The sequence below is a fragment of the Amphiprion ocellaris genome, chromosome 8 (assembly GCF_022539595.1).
Source record: "Amphiprion ocellaris isolate individual 3 ecotype Okinawa chromosome 8, ASM2253959v1, whole genome shotgun sequence".
Classification (NCBI taxonomy): domain Eukaryota; kingdom Metazoa; phylum Chordata; class Actinopteri; family Pomacentridae; genus Amphiprion; species Amphiprion ocellaris.
The window spans coordinates 17,437,433-17,459,981 of record NC_072773.1 but is presented as its reverse complement, the minus strand read 5'-3'; the positions used below and the strand labels follow the sequence as shown (position 1 = coordinate 17,459,981).

At 40.7% G+C, this 22,549-nt stretch overlaps 1 protein-coding gene across 3 annotated transcripts in view; it reads right to left on the bottom strand.

Annotated features, from left to right (window-relative positions):
• The window catches only part of LOC111583762 (IQ motif and SEC7 domain-containing protein 1-like), a 205,546-nt gene that overhangs the window by 173,312 nt on the left and 9,685 nt on the right, over positions 1-22,549 (bottom strand). For 2 of the 3 annotated variants that reach the window (XM_055013040.1, XM_055013035.1), the window contains exons 2-3: positions 17,338-17,518; positions 3,450-5,412 (exon numbers count right to left, since the gene is read on the bottom strand). In XM_055013040.1, the coding sequence (XP_054869015.1) occupies positions 3,450-4,144 (695 nt within the window). In that variant the 5' untranslated portion in view covers positions 4,145-5,412; positions 17,338-17,518. Of the gene's footprint in view, positions 1-3,449; positions 5,413-11,576; positions 11,959-17,337; positions 17,519-22,549 lie in introns of all 3 variants that reach the window. The other variant, XM_055013036.1, reaches the window with a different exon arrangement.

The following is a 22,549-nucleotide window of genomic DNA, read 5'->3' as shown; positions in this document are numbered from 1 at the left end:
TAGCTTCAGGGCAAAATGTTCCACTGTTGCATGCTGCTGAACACTAGGGCTACATGCTGCTGAGTTCACTGTATCCTCCTCTTTAATCTTTGATAAAAATGTTCAAGAAACACACCAATGTTTTACATTTTTTATTCTGTTTACTCCACTTCAAGTACTTCAGGCTGCTCTGTGTGCAGCTGATACTTGGTGTGCTGTGGTGAGTGTGACTGTGCTTGCTATCAAGCTAATGAGCTAATATTACTTTACTACTTTGACTGTGGCGCATGGTAATTTGGGAGACGGCTAAAAAATGGTAGATGTCTCAAGAAGTATAAACTCTACAATGCTCAAACTTGGTGGACCCCCTCCCCATACACCATTGCGAAACTTACTAAAAACTGGTAGCAATAATGCCACCAAGTGATGAAAAATGAGTTAAATTTTGACTGATGTTTTGGTCAATGTCTTGGCAGCCATGAGTGTTAGAAGAAAGCTTCTTGTCAATACAGTTGTTGAAGACACTGACATAGGCCATGCCCATTTCCATCATAAATAAATTGTACAACCACGACTGGACAACGATGACCATTGCCTGTACCGCCATTTGAGATATTATGTACCATTCCATGATTCACTAACAAACATTCATTTGTGTGGTCAAATAAATTCAAAGTGTTACAATTCTTGAATGCTTCATCCAAATGCAAATTTGGCTCTACAGTATAGACTGATACCACGAGCAAGAATGCTAAGGTTCTTGCAGCTTTGGCCACTAGGGGGAGCAACTGTAAACCAACAAAAAGGTGAATACAAATCATTACTACTGACACATATTAATGTCTACATACTTTACATGGTTCTGCTTTTAAAATGCCAAATAGGACATGGTAATAATAGCTTGTTAAGAGCTTGTGGCTGTTAGAACTAATGAGTTATTATGTTTCAAATGAAGACTGCACAAAATCACAAATATGTCAAAAACTGTAAAGGCTTCAGAAGCAAAGCTTGGCAAATAGCTAAGCCATTATGAAATCCTTTACATAGCCAAGAAAACCTTCCGATAGTGCCACTGTGTGGCCAGTGACAATGTTGTAAGTTTCACAGGCTTCTTCTCCTATGCACATTAAGATACAAATATGCTTCCAAATATCAGTTTTTCAACAGATTAGCTTCATCAGCTGCAAATGCATGGTGACACATGAAAGTCTGCTGCTGTAGTGGCAAGCAAGTTTCTGTAACTGCAAGCAAGATACAGCAGCTGCAAGCAAGGTGTGACAGCTTTCAACAGCCACGCTGCATTTCCTAGAGAAAATACAATCTTGGTAAATTCTTTAGATCCACGTGTTTCTGTTTGCAAGTCTGCATGTGCAGGTGCACTTGTAGCTTAGTAGGAACACAATAGCAGACAGCAGTCTGACAATCAACCATTATACTATGAAAGTTTCTGCATCCAACTCTCAGTCCCGTAAGTTGGAGCTCCTTTCTCATGTCCTGCAGTATTTCCTTGTGTGGATCGCTTTTTTCCTACTTCGGCCTGAGGTGCTGCAAGATAAATCTGTGTGAGGGTGCATTTTGCTGCATCATGTCCTATACAAAATCACTCAGAGACCAGTGTAGGCAGCTCTGCAACATGCTGTCATGCCTCCATGCCATAATCTGCCCCAGTGCAGTGTGGGATTTATTGGCTCCCGCTCAGTCAGTTGAAGAGGCAGCAAGCAGCCGATTGTACTGTGAGATTTCATAACGAATCAGCCTTATCTTCACTGCTGTCAGGCTTCATCATTGTTCTGAGCCCGTTACATCATTTTCAAGCTTGAGGTCAGCTTTTTCTCACGATATCAGCTGTACCTGAACGTCCCATGACTCAGTGCTTAGGGGATTTTTTTGATGGCTCAAGATGCCTCAGATGAACCCAGATCTAAGAGTCTGAGTCACACTCTATGTACCTCTGTGCACAGTCTACTTTACTTTTTGCCAGCACGTATGAGAGCTTATAAGACAAAGCAATAGTACTATTAAATCTGTCTCCATGAGTCATCACTGCGCTTCCCCTGCCTTCATTTCTGCAGGTCTATCGGGAGCCTTTCTTCTTCTGCACTCTGTGTTTGCAGTGGAAAGAAGGCAATGCTCTGTGTTCCCAACAGTGCTGCGAGCTTAGCAAAGCTCTGAGCGAGGTTAAAACCATTTCAACTGTTAGCGAGAGTGCTGTCCTTCAAACAGGTTTTCCACAGTTGCATAGCAACAGAGATCGCCAAGACCAGTGCTTCCCGCAGACAGCGGTTCAGTGTTACCAGCTACAAAGAAGCTCCCTGGTACAGGCATGGGACAACCGCAACCCTGCATCCTGTTGCCTATAGCACCACTCAGCCTGTGTACATAGACGACTGCCACAGACGGCAGCAAGGATCCGTCGTTCTTAAAACTTCCTGATAGGATGCTCCTAAGATAGTGTTGCCAGGCAACAAAGCCAATTCCAGCCAGCAAACACAGTACAGTTCTCACTAAAAGTGCATTCAGAGCAACAAAATGACATCAAAATAAGAGCACAAAACAAAAGAGGAAGATACTGAGCTACCTGGTAAGTGGTTACCATGGTGATTAGTACAGCAAACAACTTACGGAAAGCACAGAGTGTTTTCTTTATAGGCTCATAGAGAACAACCACTTCTATCGCTTAGCAAAAAATATCTGTTACATAACACGTTGAGTCGTTGCTCCACCAATTATCAGTGTTCGAGATGCTGTAGTTCATCTGTCTCTGGAGTCTCACGCATTCCTGCTCTCTTACAATTTATAAATTCCCACTACAACCTTCCGCTCTGTAGCCCTATTAGCTGATAACAGGATGAATATTTATCAGTCCTGTACACCCACCAGTGCACAGGGGCATCAGCTGCATGTTCTTGTTCAGAGGAAGAAACATTTGTTTGAGTCCTTCACAATAAGTCACGTTAAGCAAAACAACTCAAACATGTGTTGCTCGCAATTTTGTGCAAGCAACAAGATATTTCCGGGTCAAATTTAGCAAGAGGGCACATATTTCTAGGCTTGCGCAAAACCCTGTGTGAAAGAAGCTGCAAAGTTAGTAGCGAACAAAGTCAAAGGTCAGCACGAGATTTGGCAAACTAGACGATGTTGTGACAAGCTGCAAGGCAAGGTTAGTGAAAAAGTGCCTTATTCTAACACTACAGTGTTTCACTGCATTTTCATAATTGTCAGAATCAGGTTTACAACTATGACAACTCTTGATCTCTAAAGAGACATTTAATGGTCAAACTGAGAAATATCTTTTAATACCTTTTTCAAATAAATGAACAGTTTTCAATGTCATCCTTTTTTCTAATAATGAAAACAACAGTTATACACTGACCAGCTAGTTTTACCAGCAAAGTCTGTCTCTAAATAAGGTCCGGTTTGCCTTCCTCTTGTGCTACCTCAGGCTTTGGTTGTAGTAAAAATACACTTACGATTTGTGGTGGTGGAGGGTGTGGGCATGGTGGTTGTTGGCAGCGTTGGCTCTGTGCAGGCGCTCTAGCCTCTCCTTCTCTTTCTCCACAAAGTTAGTGTTGGTGCCGGTGCTGGTGGAGGGCATCCGGGTCAGCCGGCTGTGGGCCCGTGGCTGATCCCTGGGTGGGATCGGAGGAGGGGGAGGTGGAGCCGGTGATGAGGAGGAAGAGACTGGAGCCGGAATTTGGGTCGGGATAGAGATGGAGGTCGGGATTGAGGACGGAGCAGGAATCGGAATAGCGGCTGTAGTGGTGCTGTTGTAGGAGTGGTGGGTTGACGAGTGGTGGTGCTGGTGGTGGTGGCTGTGGTAGAGAGGGATGGAGGAGGGAGGCTGGGGAGGAACTTGGCTGTTGTGGTGATGGTGATTCTTAGTAGAAATGGATGTGGTCTGAGCCGGTGGAGGTGGTGGAGGAGGAGGAGGGAGAGGAGGCTCGGGAGGAGGAGCAGGTGGAGGAGGAGGCTGCCGGTCCAAACGCAGGTCCTTATTCTCTTGGCTTAGCCGGTCAAGTTGGACCTCCAGCTCCTCAATTCTGCGCCGCTGGGTTTCCAGAAGCTTCTGCTGGCTCTCGATGATGTTGTTGAGTTCAAGAAGGTACTCCACAGCCCGGTTAGGGCTTTCTGGACTGCCCTGACCTGGGCCTTGATTAGCTTCCATGGCGAGCTGGTCTGAAAGTAAACACACAGACTAATAGCCAGTGGACCTCAGGCTAAATGATCAGTGACGGTTCACTAATACTAAAGTTTAACTTAAGGACCTAAACACTGTTGGCTTTCACAGTTGGTCAGATCCAGGTAGCACGCTGCCAGCTAACACTGAGGCTAAATGCTAATTTCTGCACTAGAATGGAGCAAGCAGGCCAATGGCTAAAACTAGCTGAAGGAACTAAACACTGAGGAGAAGCCTGAACACAACAGAGAAGAACTAATTACTAGTATCTGAGAGCAGACCTTCCTTACTACGTCTACAACCTAAAACCTACTGCCTAAAAACTACTCCCCACAGCCCAAAGTCCTACACCTTAAAAACAAAAGTACCCTTCACCCTCCCCCCCACCAGAGGAAAGTGGGGGGGAGAGGAGTTCTTCTTCTTTGAGTTCTGATTCAAAGATCAAGATGGACCTCGTCCTTGCGTGCTCCAATCAGAGAGTTTTATTGAGTCGCTGACCATTCCCTGGTTCGCTCAGGGGATCCTGTTGGGCTTCGGACCCATGACAGTTAAAAATAGAACAAATATCTCAGAGCCAAACGTTCTCTTCGTCTCCCTCAACAGTCAGAACCGTCTGTTTATCTTCCTATCGGTCAATGAATCTGTTGTATCCACTCTCTGCACTCCATGCGGCAAATCAGAACACTGGTTTCCAAGCAGCAAGTGTGGAGAGCATAGCTGAAAGAGGATTTATTTGTCCCTCCGTGTCAAAGATATTGCACATTATCATTGCTGACTGTCCAGGACCCGCAATGCAAGTTCTATTTTTTTACCCAACATCCAATGCAAGTCTTGATGACGAGTGTTGCAACAAGTAGACTAATCACTGGTTTCCCCAAAGAGCCTCATAATATATTCCTAGGGTCAGAAGCCTTGTGGTAATTTTCCAAATCAAACAGTCTGGAAAAGAAAATTGCCTCAGTTCAGATCCTCTCGATCATCATGATGTCCACGCTTGAAGAAATCAACACAACTCAGATCCCCACAAAATGAAGACCTCCATCAAAAATCATCTTCTGACAAACATGGAAGAAGAAAGCATCACCTCTTCCTGGTCCATGGGATAGTGAGCAGGACTCAACCCACCATCCTGCGGTCGGTCTGTCACAGGAGGGGATGTGCAAAGGTTAAATGTCATGTCAGATCTCCTTCCTGGGTACAGTGAGGCATCTGGGATTTACCAGCATTATTATCCCATTGGATAGCACTTCCAGATCCTGTCACATGAAAAAGAAGAGAAAAGTCAGTCATATTTCTTTATTGACAACAGAACAAGAATTGAACCAAAGTGCTGTACAATTAAAATGGCAGGTGATAGAAACAAAAGAAAACAAAACCACCACTAAAATACTGGAATAAAAGTTACAGCATAAAAAAAAGATGAAGTCTAAGTCTCAAGCTTGATTTGAATCAAATGCCAACAGGAAGAGGGGGGTGTTGAGCAGCAGCATTTGAAAATCTGAGCATTTCTGACACGAATACTGTTCCACAGATTTTTAGCAGCCGCTGCAAAGGCTCTGTCACCTCAATTTTTGTGCCTAGATCTTAGAACATCTGGTTCCTCGGTGCCCTAACCAAAGTATGATGATACGGGAGTTCCGCTAAATAAGGTGGTGCTAAACCATTTAAAATCTGAAAAACAATAAAATCGTAAAATCAATCATGATGAACCAACCGTTAATGAAGGAAGGTCAAGTGATGTGATCACACTTCCTTTTCGCTGTTAGAAAATGAGCAGCTTCATTGTTTTTTTGTTTTGTTTTACCAGCTTAAGATACTGAGACAATCTGCTTTATGCTAACATGAAGAAATATAAAAGTCTAACCGCATGTCTACAAAGGCATAAATTTGCTTTTCAAAGTATTTAAAAAAGAGACTGGCCATCACAAAGGCAAAAAGTCTTAACTGAAAGAGTTGATTTTGACCACTGAGTTCAACTGTGTCAAATTTTGAGAAGACATTAGCTTTAGTAGCTGTTTAAGGATCCTCCAAGGTTTTTCACAAAAGATCAATTAAAGCCAAATGGCCAAGAGCACCTTTAAGTCATCCAAATGGTCCAATCGACCAAACACAACTATCTCAGTCTTATTTTCATTAAGAATAGCAACATTTCTCAATCAACAGTTAAGAGAAGATTATTAAAAACTCTTAAAAGAGCTGTTCTAGCATTGTTACACTGTTTAAAACCAGAATGAAACTTTGCAGAAAATGAAGAGTAAATGAGAGGCAGAGTCAACAGGAACCATCACCCATGATATTGTCACTGTGTTGTTTCCTGGAACAAACACCTGTTTCTTTTCCTTCTTTCATGTGTCTTTCTCTGTTCTCCCTTTCATCTTCACCTCCTGTTTTTTGTTGTCTCTTTATCGTCGCCTTTTCCTTGCTCTCTTACTGATCCCCCTTTTGCTCATCTTCCATCTGTTGTTGTCTTACTCTTATCTCTCCCTCTCTGTCTGCGGTTGTAATGAGTGTGAGGTCTCTCGGCCCATAAATACCAATGACATGCTCTGTCTCCGCCATCAGAGACAAGAAAAATCATCACACATCATCAGCCTCTCCTCCCACACTCTGTCACTTTCCCTCGTCTGTCTTCGTCCACCTTTTTTTTTTCCCACTCATTGTCAGGTCTTCTGCAAATCTCTACCAACTCCACCGGTTCTATCAATGCAATTCTAAACATCTAAAGGCATTTTGAAAAGACCCCTTAATGCTTCAAAGTTTCAGTAAATAATTATCTCACAAAGAAACTGTGAACAGTGAAGTTAGTGAATCCTTGACAGGTTGTGTGACACTGTAGCCTGCTTCCAGACCTCTGAATCACCAAACACAACCTAGATTTAGCACGATGTTGTGCTCACTGATTCCCCTGTCAGCCAGTTAGGGATCAATACGAGCTTAGTAGGTGGAATTACAAGGTCAATGCAGAGTACAAAAAAAAAGTCATTTTAAGAATTCCTAGTTGAAGAAGTAAATATCTTGGACAGTAGAGCCCAGACTGACCGGTTGATTTTGTTGGTTGCTCTTATCCAACAGAATTGTATTGGTTGGAAAATTGCTGGAGTTACTTTTATAAGGGGAAAAGCAATACATTAGTAGCCTTCAAGGATTAATCCACTATTTTTGGTGGCAGGAGAAACAGACTACCTGTGAACACCCTTGCATTTTTACAACTTTGAACTATGCTAACCTAAAGTAAACTGCCAGGTCTAACTGCTTCACTGACATTTTACTCAGTCGGCTCCACGCTAACTGATACCATGGTGTCTCACTCGCCAGCCATTTAACAAAAGGACTAACTCTCAGAACCCCAAAAAGTTTCTTGCTCCTGCTGTCACTTTAGCGATATGTTTTAAAGACAACATGCATTTCAAACAGACGGCTAATATGTCACCCGGTAAACACTACTGAAAAAAGTCCAATTTTAAAAATACACGCTATTCTCCTCTCACCTAAAATGACTTGTGAGTAATGAAGTTCTTCACACTGTAAAACATTTACACATTTATCACCAGCTGCCATTTGGAGTCAGTAATGTGCAAAGTTGATGCTTTAGAAGAAGTTTCAGCAATCGTACCACATGTACACACACACACACACACACACAGTCACACACTGACACACACTCATGCCTTCTGGTCTCTATTGCAAAGCAGCCAAACAGTTTCAGCTTTTATATCTCCTCCCATTAAGCACATTCAATTATTCATGACTCACTAACTGACCACCATTCCTCTCTGCCTCTCTCTCTCTCCAGCTGTCCCTCTCAGGGTCTCTTGCCCTCTCTCTCTGCAGATTGTTGCTTCATGCCAGAGTTGTCAGTTCCAAACATAGCGTATACAAAGCCAGGCAGGAAAGAGGCTGAGAGCGAATGTTTCATCTGGTTTTCGCAGACTGAGTAGCTTTTGATTTGTTCTTTGTGTGGACACTTCACTGCCATCAGCCATCGTACTTGAGAATCGCGCCTCCCCAAATGCTCGTGGGACAATCGAAGGGTGGTTTGGAGGGAGCAATGTGAGGCGTAAGCTTCAATCTGCATCACAATTTGTACTCCTTCTGAGTCATTCAGATCTGAACACGCAGACATGATACAAGTGCTTTAGGATTCGGCGTGACTTACACTTCCCGAGGACAACTCTACAACTCTGAAATCCTTCACAAACATCTACAAATCCACTTTGAAAGATAGATGCTCATAAGAACTCTGGAATTTGTCAGGTTTTCTTCAGAGTAATAAAATGTGATAGTTCTCAGGACATCCCTTAGTACACTGTAAACAGGAGCTGCTACTTGACTATTTGGCACCTTGTTAATGATGCCAACTGACTCCAAGGTGATGCACATCTGGCTGTTTAGCTGCTAGAACCGGCTAGTGTCTAAGCATGTCTATCGATCGCTTGCTGCTACAGGCAGCGTACAGGGGGTTTATCAGAGCAGCTTTGATGATCAGTTGCATGTGGAGAGGCTGATGGGAGACTGAGAGACCAAATAGCTCATGTATTTTGTTATGTATTAAGAGCTCCTTACCAAAAGACATTTTCCATCTACTGTTAAACATACTGTGGTTAATCTGCTTCTATAGGAATCTAACCTTGATACTTTTGTTCACAACAACTTTAGATCAATTTCTAAACTTGCATTTTTTTTTAGCAAAAGCTTTAGAAAAAGTGGTTTCTACCAAACTTTTGGCTTTAACATGTCATGTTGATATCTTTGAGGAGTTTCAGTCAGGTCTTGAAGCTTTACACAGCACAGAAAACTGCACTTCTCAAGGTACTCAGTAACCTTTTAGCACCTGAGTAGATAATATCATTTTAACTGACCATCTCAAAACCTGGGCTAGCATCAAGAACACTGTACTGTGTCGGTTTTCTCCCTACCTTTAAGAAAGAACTTGTTCAGTTGTCATTAGCTCACATTCATATTCTACAGCTCACGCTACCATGAGGATCCAAGTTTTGGTTCAGTATTGTTTCCTACTTCTATGCTTCCATTCAGTCAAATTATCCAATGCCCCAATGTATCTTTTCACTGCTACGCGGATGACACACTTGTATACCTTCTCCTGAAATCTGGTGGTCCAAAAGGCCTATTTGCTACTTTAGATTGTTTCAGTTATGTCAACAGCTGAAAAAAGTAATCTTTTAACATTTTTTCTCAAGTAATGGACAAATAATTTCAATACTCAGCTGTTAAATACAGTGCTACATTTAGCAGCAAAAGAGCCACATATTTCGCTGAGCAGAGGTGGTGGCTTACACCAAAAGCAGAGCTAAAAGAGATTGAATATTCAACTTACATTCAGCACAAAGGAGGAGCAAAAGGACTGATCAATCTGTCAGTCAATTAAATGCCATTTTGAGATAATACACACTGGCTGATTACCTCTGCATCGGTCTGGACCATAGTACCTGGTCCAGACCGACGCACCATTGAAATGACCAGTTGTCATTTCAATGGTGCTGCGTTTCTATTTCAGTAAGACGCACCTCAAACACTTTTTGGCCACTTGGAGGCACTTTTATTTCTTTTTTAATGAAACCACTGTTTTGAAAATTGTTAGTGAATTTTCATGCCCAAAATCAAAACCATCTTGATGATCATTTAACCCTCTGAACACAAAAAAAACCCTCAGATGAGTTAGAAACAAATGCTTCTTTGTTAATGTCAAAATTCTGCTATTTACAGTTGCAGAAGTTGTAAAAACAGAAACAATTCTTGGATTTTCAAATTTCCGATGGTCCTTGAACTAAGTGTGAACTGTATAATTACTCCGCCAATGAACGAAGCGGAGTTATGTGACATACGTTTGTCTGCTTCTCTGCCTGTTCGCAATATTACTCAAAAACAGACAAACGGATTTGGATGAAATTTTCTGGGAAGGTCAGAAATGACACAAGAACCAACTGATTAGATTTTGGCAGTGATGCTGCTCATAACCTGGATCCACGGACTTGTTAAAGATTTCTGTATCATTGCGAGATAGCATCATGGTGTCACTGTAACTATGACAACAAGTGAACACTACGTCAGCCGCCTGCTGATGATCACATGATTGCAGTCCTACTACAAATCCACTGCTGCAAACATATCGGGACTTATCCATTGGAAATCATACAATGACTGAGCAGCCTTGGCGGAGTATTGCATTCAATGATTTATTTAACTGATAAATTTAAGCAACTCTATGCTGAAAATTTATTCATCAAAGTGACTACATTCTACACGTTAAGTCTATGAATTTGTCAAAAATGAAATGTTTGCATGACATCCTGTAAAAAAACTTCCGCACTCTGTACAACTGGGACTCCATTGAGTTTTCTGGGTAAATAGAGAAAATATTGGAGATAACAGTTGAAATAACTTATACATGATAATGGAGGCAGCTTGACCCAGAAACAGTATACAAAACACGCTGTCAACAAGTTCTTAGATTTGATGTGCAGCGTTCTATGAAAAACATACAATTTTTGGATGTTGTAAAAATCTAAAAAGTAAGTTATCCATACTATGTAGAGCCACTATTATTTTTTTTGCAGTACTGGCAATTCCTTTGAGCAATATCAAAACAAAAAAAAAAAACCATAGATGTTTACTTGAGGATTTTTTAAATTTTGTAAAATCAACTGGTTTTTCTTTTGTTTTTCATAATTCATGGCATTGTGACTGTGTCATACTGCAAAGAAGACACATCTGAGTTCTCTCTACTTCTAGCCATAGAGGTGCTGTTTCCACAGAGGTGCAGGACTTTCTATTGCAGTGAAGAATGAGCCCACTGGGAATAAAAATGTGACACGAGCAGAGAAACTGCTTGGGGTTCAGGGGGTTAATATGTGCTCGTTCCATGAGAAAAATGCCCTCAAAGAAAGTAGCCATTTACTGGAAGACATAATTACATTTTACAAGTTTTAAATTTTAAGCTGAAATAAATCTCTCTGTGCACACACGAGTGCTTTTTTTCCTGGTCTTTTATATAATGTCAGTCTCATTTAACAGTAGCAGGACTGTTTTAATTGGCCAACTTTACAGTCATGTTACCTGCCATACACACACACACACACACACACACACATACAGTAGTTCATACAACGCACACACAGCAGTTCACACAGCCTCCTTCCACTTACACACACACGCACGCACGCACGCACGCACGCACGCACGCACGCACGCACGCGCACACACACACACACACACACACCACATGCATGCAGTTAACACAGGCAGCACACACACATACAGTACACACTCATCATTGTGGCCTATATAGCCAACAGTTACACGACACACATATGAGCGCACACACACACTCACTCATGCAGGCAGATACGATGCAGCATCCAGAAAGAAAAAAATAAATAAAAAGCAGGCAGCGGAGTCTCACAGATTTCAGCCGCTTCTGCAGAGGTGATGAAGGTGGAGGAGGAAGAGGAGGGGTAGGAGGAGGAGGGAGGATTATTGATCCAAGCTCATCCCTCTCTCCCCTCCTCCGCTGCTGCTGCTGCTGCTGCTGTCATCATCATCTCCCTCAAAAAAAACAACTGCTCTCTTCTTCTTGTTGATCAGATTATGATCAATTCAATCCCTCTTTCTTTTCTCTCTTCAAGTACGCTTCTGCTCGCCCCTCTACTGCTGCAGGCTTCTCCTCCTCCTCTTCTTCCTCTTGTTCTTCTGGCTGCTGAGTCAATCTCTTTCTAATTATCATTCCTCTGCATCTGACAGCTCGGCGATCCGCTGCTGCGGCGCTGATGATCCCCCTTCTCCATCTGCACGAGAACGGACGGCGCTTTGGTTATTATCACTGCTGAAATATTAGCTGTTTTTTTCCCCTCCTCCGCTATGCTGCCGTAGAAAGAGGAGGAGGTGGAAGGAGGGAGGGAGGGAGGAGGTGTCGAGTCCAGACAGGCTGCCTGGATGGAGGGATGGATGGATGGAGGAGGAAGAAACAGTGCAGAGAAGAGGGGAAAAGGAGGGAGGAAGTATGTGTATTTGTTGCAGAGAGGGGAAACGTGCACCGTCACACATCGACAAACGCACAAAACGCATCACCAGCAAGCACATGTTTACTGCACAACCAGCAACAGCACATTTATGTCACACAGGCTGAACGGAGGACTATAGTTTCTGGATACTTTAAGGACAGTGTTGGGATAATGTGGTCCATAAACTCAATACAAAAAGGTTGAAAACCATGACATTTTTCACATGGATGGAATATTGTCTCAGCCAGCCCCTGGGCAAAAACTTTTCCTGTTGTGGTAAATTATTGATGTTGTTCATTACTGATTAATCTGACAATTATTTTCTTCAACTATCAGTTAATTATTAGTCTCTAAAATGCTGAAAGAAAAAAAAACAGAAAATGGCTGCCACAATTTCATTAAAGCTGCAATAACTGCTTTTTTTTGGCCACTAAAGGGCAGTGGAACAGGTTGTGAACACAACACAGACATACCATCACTTTGTGGTGATATTTTGCACTTGTTAGCCAACAGTTATAACAGTAATGGTAATTTACACTTGTAGTAGTTACAATGCAAAACTCTAAACCAGTTGCAATCATGTTGATAAATGTAAGTTCAATATTTACTGTCTTTTAGCTCAGTTTTTGGTTTCCACCACCACCTCCACTGAGATGATAAGGTCCAGGATTCAGCAGATGGTGCTGTAGGCTGGATGTTGATATAGACCACAGTGTGGTGACTAAGGACAAAGTAGCACATTTTACATAATTTTTTCAAGAATCAGTGAAAAAAAAAAAAAGGTACAGATAAACGGAAAAACAATGAATATCAAATCCAGTAAATGGTCAGACAGAAAACTGGTTAACCCCTATATTTTCCACAAGTACAGCGTAACATCTTCACAACTCTGTGGTGGAAAATTAATGATTTTGTTCACTATTGATTAATCTACTAATAATTTTCTTGTCTACAGAATGCCAAAAAAAAAATCAAAAAAATCCGTGCCACTATTTGCTTAACCCTAAGATAACTGTGTTATTGGCCACAGAGGGGCAGTTTAAACAAGTTGTGAACACAGCATTGCCATATCATCACCTTACAGTGATATTTTAACTTGATAGCCAATAGTTAAAGTTGTTTATACACTATCGTCCAAAAGTTTGGGGTCACCCAGGAAATTTCATGTTTTCCATGAAAATTCACACTTTTATTCATGTGCTAACATAATTGCACAAGGGTTTTCTACTCATCAATTAGCCTTTCAACACCATTAGCTAACACAATGTAGCATTAGAACACAGGAGTGATGGTTGCTGGAAATGTTCCTCTGTACCCCTATGGAGATATTCCATTAAAAATCAGCCATTTCCATACAGAATAGTCATTTACCACATGAACAATGTCTAGACTGTATTTCTGATTAATTTAATGTTACCTTTATTGAAAAAAACGACATTTCTTTAAAAAATAAGGACTTATCTAAGTGACCACCAAACTTTTGAATGTAACGTATATCCTGTTGTTACAATGTAACAGTATAAATCATCTGCAACCATGTTGGTGTCCAACTGATAAATGCAAGCCGATATTCACCGTCTTTTAGTTATTGTTTTGATCTCCACCCTCTCCAGTGGGGAAACATCTGGCTATTCAGCTGCTAAATCTACGGTCACCACTCTGTGATTTTAAGCAACGTTTGGCCCACAAGACAGTCTGACTGATTACTCACTAAGCAAAAACCTGCTATCAGCACTGATGGTGAAGACAAGTATGGAAATAAATGGAAATGTAAACAGTAAAATTTTAATTGTATATACAGTCAGCATTTTATCTAGTATTGGTAACACCTGTGACCATTTATATAAATAATGCTGTACAGTGTTTATAAAATAAATATCCAAAGAAGATCAACTTTCTTTTTTATATTTTTTTCTGATTTATGGCATTATAACTTTGACATACGGCACAAAAGGCATTTTTTGATTTCTCTCTACTTGTAGCCATAGCTAGTTTTACATTGCAGTGAAAAGTAAGAGGCAAAAAATGCTAAGAAACTGCTTAATAAAATGCCTGTAAATGGCAAAGAACTGTCAAAAAGGCAGAGTATATTCAAATTGACTGGATTCTCGTTCTCAGCAGATGATTCTATGTCTATAACTCAGCACTGACATGTAGATGTGTTCATGTCAACACTCTCTACATTTGAAAACGCAGATTTGAATTACCCAAACTTCTCTTTTCATTGTAAAACCCTAAAACTCACCACACCATCAGGGCAACAGCATTCAGTGAAAAGGCAGAGTTTTAATAGCTTTGCATCAGAAAGGTATTTAAATAGCAACGCCCGAATTTGAAAGTGCTGTGATTTTTTCTCTTGGAGGAGTCGGTCAAGGGCTGCAAATGACAAAGATTGCGCCAAAATGGCACAGTAAGTTCAAAATAGTTGACTTTCTGTTGGCTCCAAGAGGCTTTTTCATACACCTGGACAAAATGCACTTGTGTACCCATTTTTGTCAATATAGGTGCAAGATAATGAGGGAGTTGTAATGTGAAAGTTTGTAGGTGGTGCCAGTTTGCCTTACTCATGTCACAGAAACATAAAAAATGACATTTTTGATCACTTGTGAGGCCAATTTTCATGAGTTTGTGAGCACTTTCAGCACCGCAAAAATACCATTCATTTGGAATTATAATAATAAGAATAATAGGCTACAGAAAAGAGAAAGTACACCTAAGATTTTCCTAAGACTTTTAGAAGAATATTCTATAATATTCTGGGCAGATAACAGACAATCCAACCTAGCACCTCGTTCATAAGAGATCAAACTACTTCGAGCTGTATTTCATCAAACTACCAATTACTTATTTAATCACAGTTTTATTCAGGGATTTGTACCATGTGTGCAACTAGACAGGGACACAAGCAAGACTAAATCTGCTTTGGTAGATTTAGCTCAAAGTCCCAACAGATGTGCATTTAATTAGATGATCATAAACCAGTCAATTCTCTGTAGGAGTTGCAGCCCTGACAGAGACACCGTAAAACATTCAAGAGTTTTCACATATATGAATCACAGGAGATTTACGACATGAAATTCATGCACCGACTGCATTTAGGACTATAAATCTTACAGCCGTGTGATGTGGTGGCTGTATGTCAACCCTAAACACATGAAACCACAGGGAAAGACACGTCACAGGAACAGAAGTCAATAACAGTTTTCTATAGTACTGTAGGTAGTGAAGGTCCTACTCTGCTGACACTGGACAATAACAACGATAATCCAAATGTGGGACGGTACAATGATCAAAACCCAGGATGCAAGCGGTGTCACGGAGCATTTAAAAGAGGAAATACCTTAAGCTGACCTAAGCACCTTACAAACTGCACACAAACTGAAGCTGCGAGTCTGTTAGTGGTTCTTTGTCTCTGAGTTGGTTTTGGTCTGTTTGTGTTCACTTGGTGTCTCTTCGTAGTCATTTAGTCTCTTTTTCTGATCCTTTACAGTCTCTCTGAGTTGTCTTTGTCCCTTTGGTGTGGTCATTTAGCATCTTTTTGCAGACATTTTGTATCTCTTTGTAGTTATTTTGTGTATTTTCCTGATCATAAAGTCTCTATGAGGTTGCCCAGCCCATTTGTTGTGGTTGTTTGGCATCTTTATGGTCATTTTGTGTCTCTTTGTAAATATATTGTGTCTCTTTGTGGTAATTTAAAGGTTCTGTGTAGTCATTTGATAGTTGTTTTGTAGGTATGTAGTTGTTTTGTAGGTATGTAGTTGCTTTGTGTATTTTTGTGGTTGTTTCTTGTGTGTTTTGTATCACGTAATTTTTTAGCATTACATTTTGATTGTTCAGTCAAATTTTGTGGGTAGTTGTGTGTTTGCAATTCTGCTTTTTTCTGTTTGTGTGCTTGTTTTGCTGCTGTGGGCGTTTTGGATTTATTTGTAGTTGTGTCTTTCGGTGGCTTTCTTTTTTACATGTGTTTTAGATTATTTACGGTCATTTTGTCTTTCTTTATAGTGGTTCTATGTTTCTGTGGTTAGACTTGTTCTTGTTCATTTGGTCTGATTATGTGTGCGATTTTGTATTTGCAGTGATTTTGTCTGTCTATGTGTGACTCTTCTTGGTTGTTTGCATCTCTTCGAGGTTGTTTGGTGTCTTTGTGAGTTTGTGTGGTCTTTTTGTCGCTTTGTAGCTGTTTTGTAATTGTCTTGTGTGGTCCTTTGGTGCTCATTTAGTCTCTTTCTTTTTCTCTTTTCTCTTTGTAATCATGTTATGTCATTTTGTCATCATTGAAAGTGTTTTTGAGCTTCTTTTGGTATCTTTTTGTTGTCTTTTTGTAGCTAACTGTCTTTGTAACCGTTTTCTGTGTATTTGCGGTCATTTTACATCTCTGTAGTTGTTTTGGTTTTGTGTCTTTATGATTATTTTGTGTCTCTGTGGCCATTCAAAGTCTTTTTGAGGTTGTCGGTTCTCGTTTGCAGTTGTTTTGCATCATTTTGTGTTCAATTAGTCTGACTTTCCAGTTGCTGTAGGTGCATTAACTAATCCTTTCATGCACGAAAGTAGCCTCACATTTAATAAAATGGAGAGAGGCAACTGCTATAAAATTATATAACACAACATAGCGACACTTTGGGATACAAAAAATGCCTCAATCAGTGGCCTAATTAGAGCATCTGGGATGTTATATTGATTGTAAGATACATTACAGAGGCTGTGCACTGTGTGGCGTTACCTCTGTGCTTATTGAATTATCTGTAAGAGTAGATCACACACACAGTTACCATAAAGACAGACTGAACACTAAAGGCTCCATTCAGATCGTTTCGGGGCTGCATCGGGCCTGCACCTATCAAACCACAATATAGAAATAATACAGAGGATCAATACATGGCTGCCGATCAATAACTCCGCTGCTGATAATCACACGTGAAGCTTCAGGGAGGCGATGAGAATATTTTCGGTTTCGTTCTGTCCGCACTATGTGACGGGAAAACCAATTAGCCGTATGCGCTAATTAACGATGCCAGCACGAGCTTCTCTGACGTGAAAACAGCCCCGCGGAAAAAAAGCAAAAGGGGAAAAAAAAAAAAAAAAAAAATCGGTGTTAGCGTCCATCTCCACAAGGAAACACTCCGTCACGCATCAGATCCGCGGGAAGCTTCGATCATAACTCACCTCTGGCTGCAGCTTGTCCTCCGTCCTCTGTCGTGGAGCCTCAATAATCCCCATCACACTCTCACTGTCACCCAGAGCCGCTGCTGGGAGCCGTGGACGCTCCGAGATCCTCGAACTGGACGGGATGCTCCACTCCGTCTAGGGAAGCTGCTCCTTTTCCACTGCTTAACCTCTGTGCAAACTGGAACAGAGAACATAAGAAACATTCAGTGAAATTTTAACTCTTACTAAGAGTCACATGAGAATATTTTATGTGAGTTTGATTTCTGTGTGTTCAGCATCTGTTATTTTCAATGTAACTTTAGAAAAACAGTTGGCCTTTTTAAAAATGTACTTCTCCAAGGAACATGGCGGAGTTATATGACGATCGGCGTATGTTTGTCTGTCTGTCTGCCGTTAGCAACATTCCTTAAAAATGGACTGACGGATTTGGATGTAATTTCCAAGGAAGGTCAGAAATGACACAAGGACTAAGTAATTAGATTTTAGCAGTGATGCGATTTACAGGCTGGATCCACGGACTTGTTAAAGATTTCTGTATTGTGAGATAGCAGCACAACGTCACTGTAACTATGACAACAAGTGAACACTACGTCAGCTGCCTGCTGATGATCACATGATTGTGATCCTGCTACAAATCCACCACTGCAAACTTATCAGGACTTATCCAAAGAACAATTGAACAAACTGTGGGGGTGTCTCTGAGTCCTATCAATTCCCGGCGCCCACTTCATAATTAGGTCATGCGATTCGGTATCCATACATAACATATACCTGTGCTCAGCGCAAGGTTGTTTTTTTATTGAAGATTTCATCCATCGGAAATGATAATACGACTGAGCAGACTTGGTGGAGTACCGAGTTCTCTGAGTGCTTTTCTTGTTCATAACGAATGAATGGCTCCAATAGGATCACTGTCATTGTGGCACACTTAAAAGTTGGTGACCACATTTTGTTTTAATTAACTTTAAATTTAAAATATCTCAGCCAGTATAATATTTTATTTTAAATAAGGGACAGGGAAACAGTAGCCCCCTAAGGGGGAACTGTTGACATCAGCACTGTTGTGCCCTGGTCACCTTAGGGGGACAGAAACGACTGCACACCAGATGCAACCTGGATGAGGGCCTTAATTTCTGCACATTATCTCCTGTATGTTGTAGGGATTCATTTTTGTTGCTGTGGTCCTATTCTTGGGACCCATAACATCATTCTCATGCATTAACTTGCAGGCGGCTGTTGCATTTCCACATCTTATCCAGATTTGATAGGTAGGAATACTGCCTACCTAAGTTACACAAAGAAACACACTGTCTGCAGTGAGAGCTTCCCTGGAGCAATTTTAAAAAAAAGAAATTTAGTCTTTGGGTAATGGCCACTCTTTGTAGATAATGCCTGACATGTTTACTAATCAGGACTTCCAGGAGCACTAGCAGCAGTGTATCGCTGCAAAAAAAATAAGGATGGTGGTCAAATTTAAATCAGGTACACATTTTGATATTTATAGACACAGTTGGTGATGTTTTAAATCAGTTTTGTATCTGGTGTACAGGGATATGTAAAACCAGATGCCAAAGTAAAGTACATACCCCGAATACGACCAAAAGTGGGATATTCATCATAACTCACTCAATTCCATGTAAATATGTTCAGTGACATTTGTGGCAAGGCTGATGAGAAAAATCAGGAAAACAGTTCGCCTTTTTAAAATATTTAATAATGAATTAATGCCTCCAACAGAGAGGCCCACTAATGCTCTTACAGTAACAGTAAATAAAATCTAATTAACTCACAGACTGCTTCTCAGCTTTTTCTATCCTCTTTCAGCTTTAATGGTTCCATATGGGGACCTACTTGCTGCCTTCTGACTCCAGCTGAACATTTGAGAATGAGCAGCTGCTTCACAGTTCACCAGGTTGATTTACCTTGCAGAGCCGCTTCTGCTAACTCTAAAATTCTCAGCCTCAGGCAAATCTCACCAAATGTTCCGCTGTTGGCTGCAAGAGTAAACAAAAGAGTCTTCATGCAGTCCCAGCATCTGAGGAACTAAAGATCCAATGGATTCCCTATGTTATTGATGGTAATGTTCCCTACAACAATGGCAAAAACCATTAGCATGGTATGTGGTTAATGTTACCATTAGCCTTGATTCTGTGCCCACAGGTCAGAGCTCTGTGGAAATTGTAACGCTTAGGGACATTCAGAGATGGTGGAAACTTTAGAGTGATTAGAAACCATTAAACAAGAACTGTGTTTTCATGTTGCAATTTTGCTTTAGTGCAACTGAAACTCTTACGTCTGTTTGCTTCTCTCCTGCTATCTGTGCTAACATATACTGCATTTCAATACAAACTCCCAGTGACGCTGCTCTCATTTATATATTTTTCTTTTTCTGTAGTCAGACAACTATTCTATACGATGAGTATAAAATAGTGATGGAAACACAGCCCACTAAAACTGCATGTTAATCGTCATTCACTTAAGAGTCATTTCCAGGCTGCTGCTCTGCACTGCCAAACTATTTTAGAAATGCAACGTCAATTGACAACCTATCATGGCCATGAGTGAAAAATAATGGCTTCCAAATTAAAGACTGTTTTATGAGGAAGCTAGAAGAAAAGAGAAAGCTTTGAAGAAAGTTCTGGTTTCATACTCTTTCGCACTGTCCCATCACATATGCAGAGAGAGTCTTCTTCCTGAAGGGGTCACAGCCAGTCGCACCTCAACCACATTTAAAACTAGAACGGGGCTACAACCAGGGAATAAACAATAACAGTGAAATGAACCATCTTTTCAGTATTTTGAGCTAAAAAACTGAAAGACACATTCTCAGATCATGTGAGCCTTTTATCAGTTTGCTGAAAAGTGCATAATATGGGAACTTGAACTGCATCTTATAGTTGAGTAAAATCCTCCTAAAAGTAATGCACACCTTTAGTTAGGATTTTGATTCATTTATTTGTGTCACACTCCAAAGCTGTTTTGCCAGCTGTGCAAGAAAGTCAGCAGGCAGCTGTTGCATTTCCACATCTTATCCAGACTTGTGAATACTGCTTACGTATATGACAAAGGAAACACAAACAATTACTGCAGTGAAAGCTTCCCTGGAGCGATTTTTTAAAAAAGGGAATTTAGTCTTTGGGTAATGGCCACTCTTGGTAGATAAAGCCTGGCATGTTTACAGGACTTTTAGCAAATGTTACAGATACTGCAGGAGCACTAGGAGCAGTGTATCACTGCACAAAGAGACAATAGAGATGGTGGCCAAATTATAGGCACAGCTGTTAAATTTTTGATCACACGTGGCATTGAATGTACAAGGATGTGTAAAACCAGATGTCTCAGTGTTCCGTGTAAAAGACAAATCTTAAATATGACTACAACTGGGATGTTCATCATATCTAGATTACTCAATTCAATGCAAATATGTTCACTGACATTTCAGACAATGCTGATGGGTAAAAATCCCAATTTTAAACAGGTGACAGTAGAGTGACTGCTTGCTTCAGATGCAAAATATTCTCTAAATTTTATTAACATTATACTTTAACATTAGCATTAACATTTGGTGATCTTTAGACTTTCTCCTTAGGTTGTCCAAAACTTTGGTTTATGACAAATGGCCGTAAACGGAAATTTGTTAGCATAACTGTGGAGAGATAGTGGGTTGAAAACCGCAGCAGAGTGAGACCTCACTGTTTTTCTCAACTCTCTGCAGACTCTGTTCTTCTGTTGCTGCACCTGCTGCAGCCTCCTCCTCCTCCTTCACCTCCTATTTTCTTCCTTCAGTTTTTGCTTCTCCTCTGTCACACTTTTTCTTCCTTTCTTTTCTCCTCGTTCATCTTCACCTGCTGTTCCTACATTCACTTTTTATCCATTCTTTCTTCATCCTTCTCTTCTTTTCTCTTTCCTCTCCTTGACATCTTATTCCATTTGCTGCCTTTCCTTTTCATCACCATTTGCTTCTTTACCTCCTGCTTTTCCCCCTCATCTCCTCTTCTTTTATCTGTTCTCCTTTTTGTTCTTATTTTACTCTCTGTTGCTTCCTATACCTCCTCCCAGTATTTCTTATTTCTGCATCCTCCCATTTTTAGAAAATCAGGTTTCCTACAACAAATACACAGTGTAGATAAAAAGAGGGCAGTGAAGAAGAATGAAGGGAAGAAGAACAAGGAAGAGGAGAAAGGACAGTTTGAATGCTCTACTTTTTCTCTGCCTGCAAAAGCTTGACGCATAAAGATGATGTCACACTAGGAAACCAGAATCCCACTAACCACCATTTTGGAGCCGATAAGAAGAAAAGGGGAGCAACAAAAAACACAGTCTTTCAAACATGAGATTATCAGGGAACCATTGGAGACACCTGTCAGAAAAAAGCCTCAGCAACATCCACACAGCATTGCATCTGAATAAGGAGCTTAGAAATCCAGTGATTAAAAGCCCAACCTGCATTTACACTCTGCACTTATGTCTGTTTCCATGGTCATGGACCTGTAGACAGGCTGGTGTTTGAATTTCAGCAAAAACTCTCAGCCTTTTAGAGTAGAAGCTGTGGCTTTCTTGACATACATAATATATGGCACTATTTTTTTAATGCATTTGTAAAAAAAAATTGAACAATTAAACAAAATGCGCAACAGTTTGCACAAATCTTTTTCAGTTTTGACAACTTCCATTGAAATTATATTCAACCAACAAACTACACTGAGTTAGAGGAATTAACTTTTCCACTGCAGCTAAAGGTATTGTTAGCTATCACTTACCTAACGAGGAGAGCAGAATGACCGCAGTACTCTACCAAGGCTGCTCAGTTGTTGTATAATTTCTGACGGATAAGTCCTGATAAGTCCGCAGCGGTGGATTTGTAGAAGGATTGCAGTCATGTGATCGCCAGCAGGCAGCTGACGCAATGTTCACTTGTTGTCATAGTTACAGTTCCGCTATCTCGCAATGATACATAATCTTTAAGAAATCTATGGATCAAAACTACCAGCTGCATCACTATCAAAATCTAATCACTTGGTCCTTGCGTCATTTCTGACCTCCCCTGAAAATTTCATCCAAATCTGTTATTCTGTTTTTTAGCAATGTTGTGCATAGACAGACTAACAGACAAACGTACGCCGATTGTCACATAACTCCATCGCGTTCCTTGGCAGAGGAAATAACAGTAATTTTTAAGCTGATTGCTCATTAAAATTAATATGTTCTA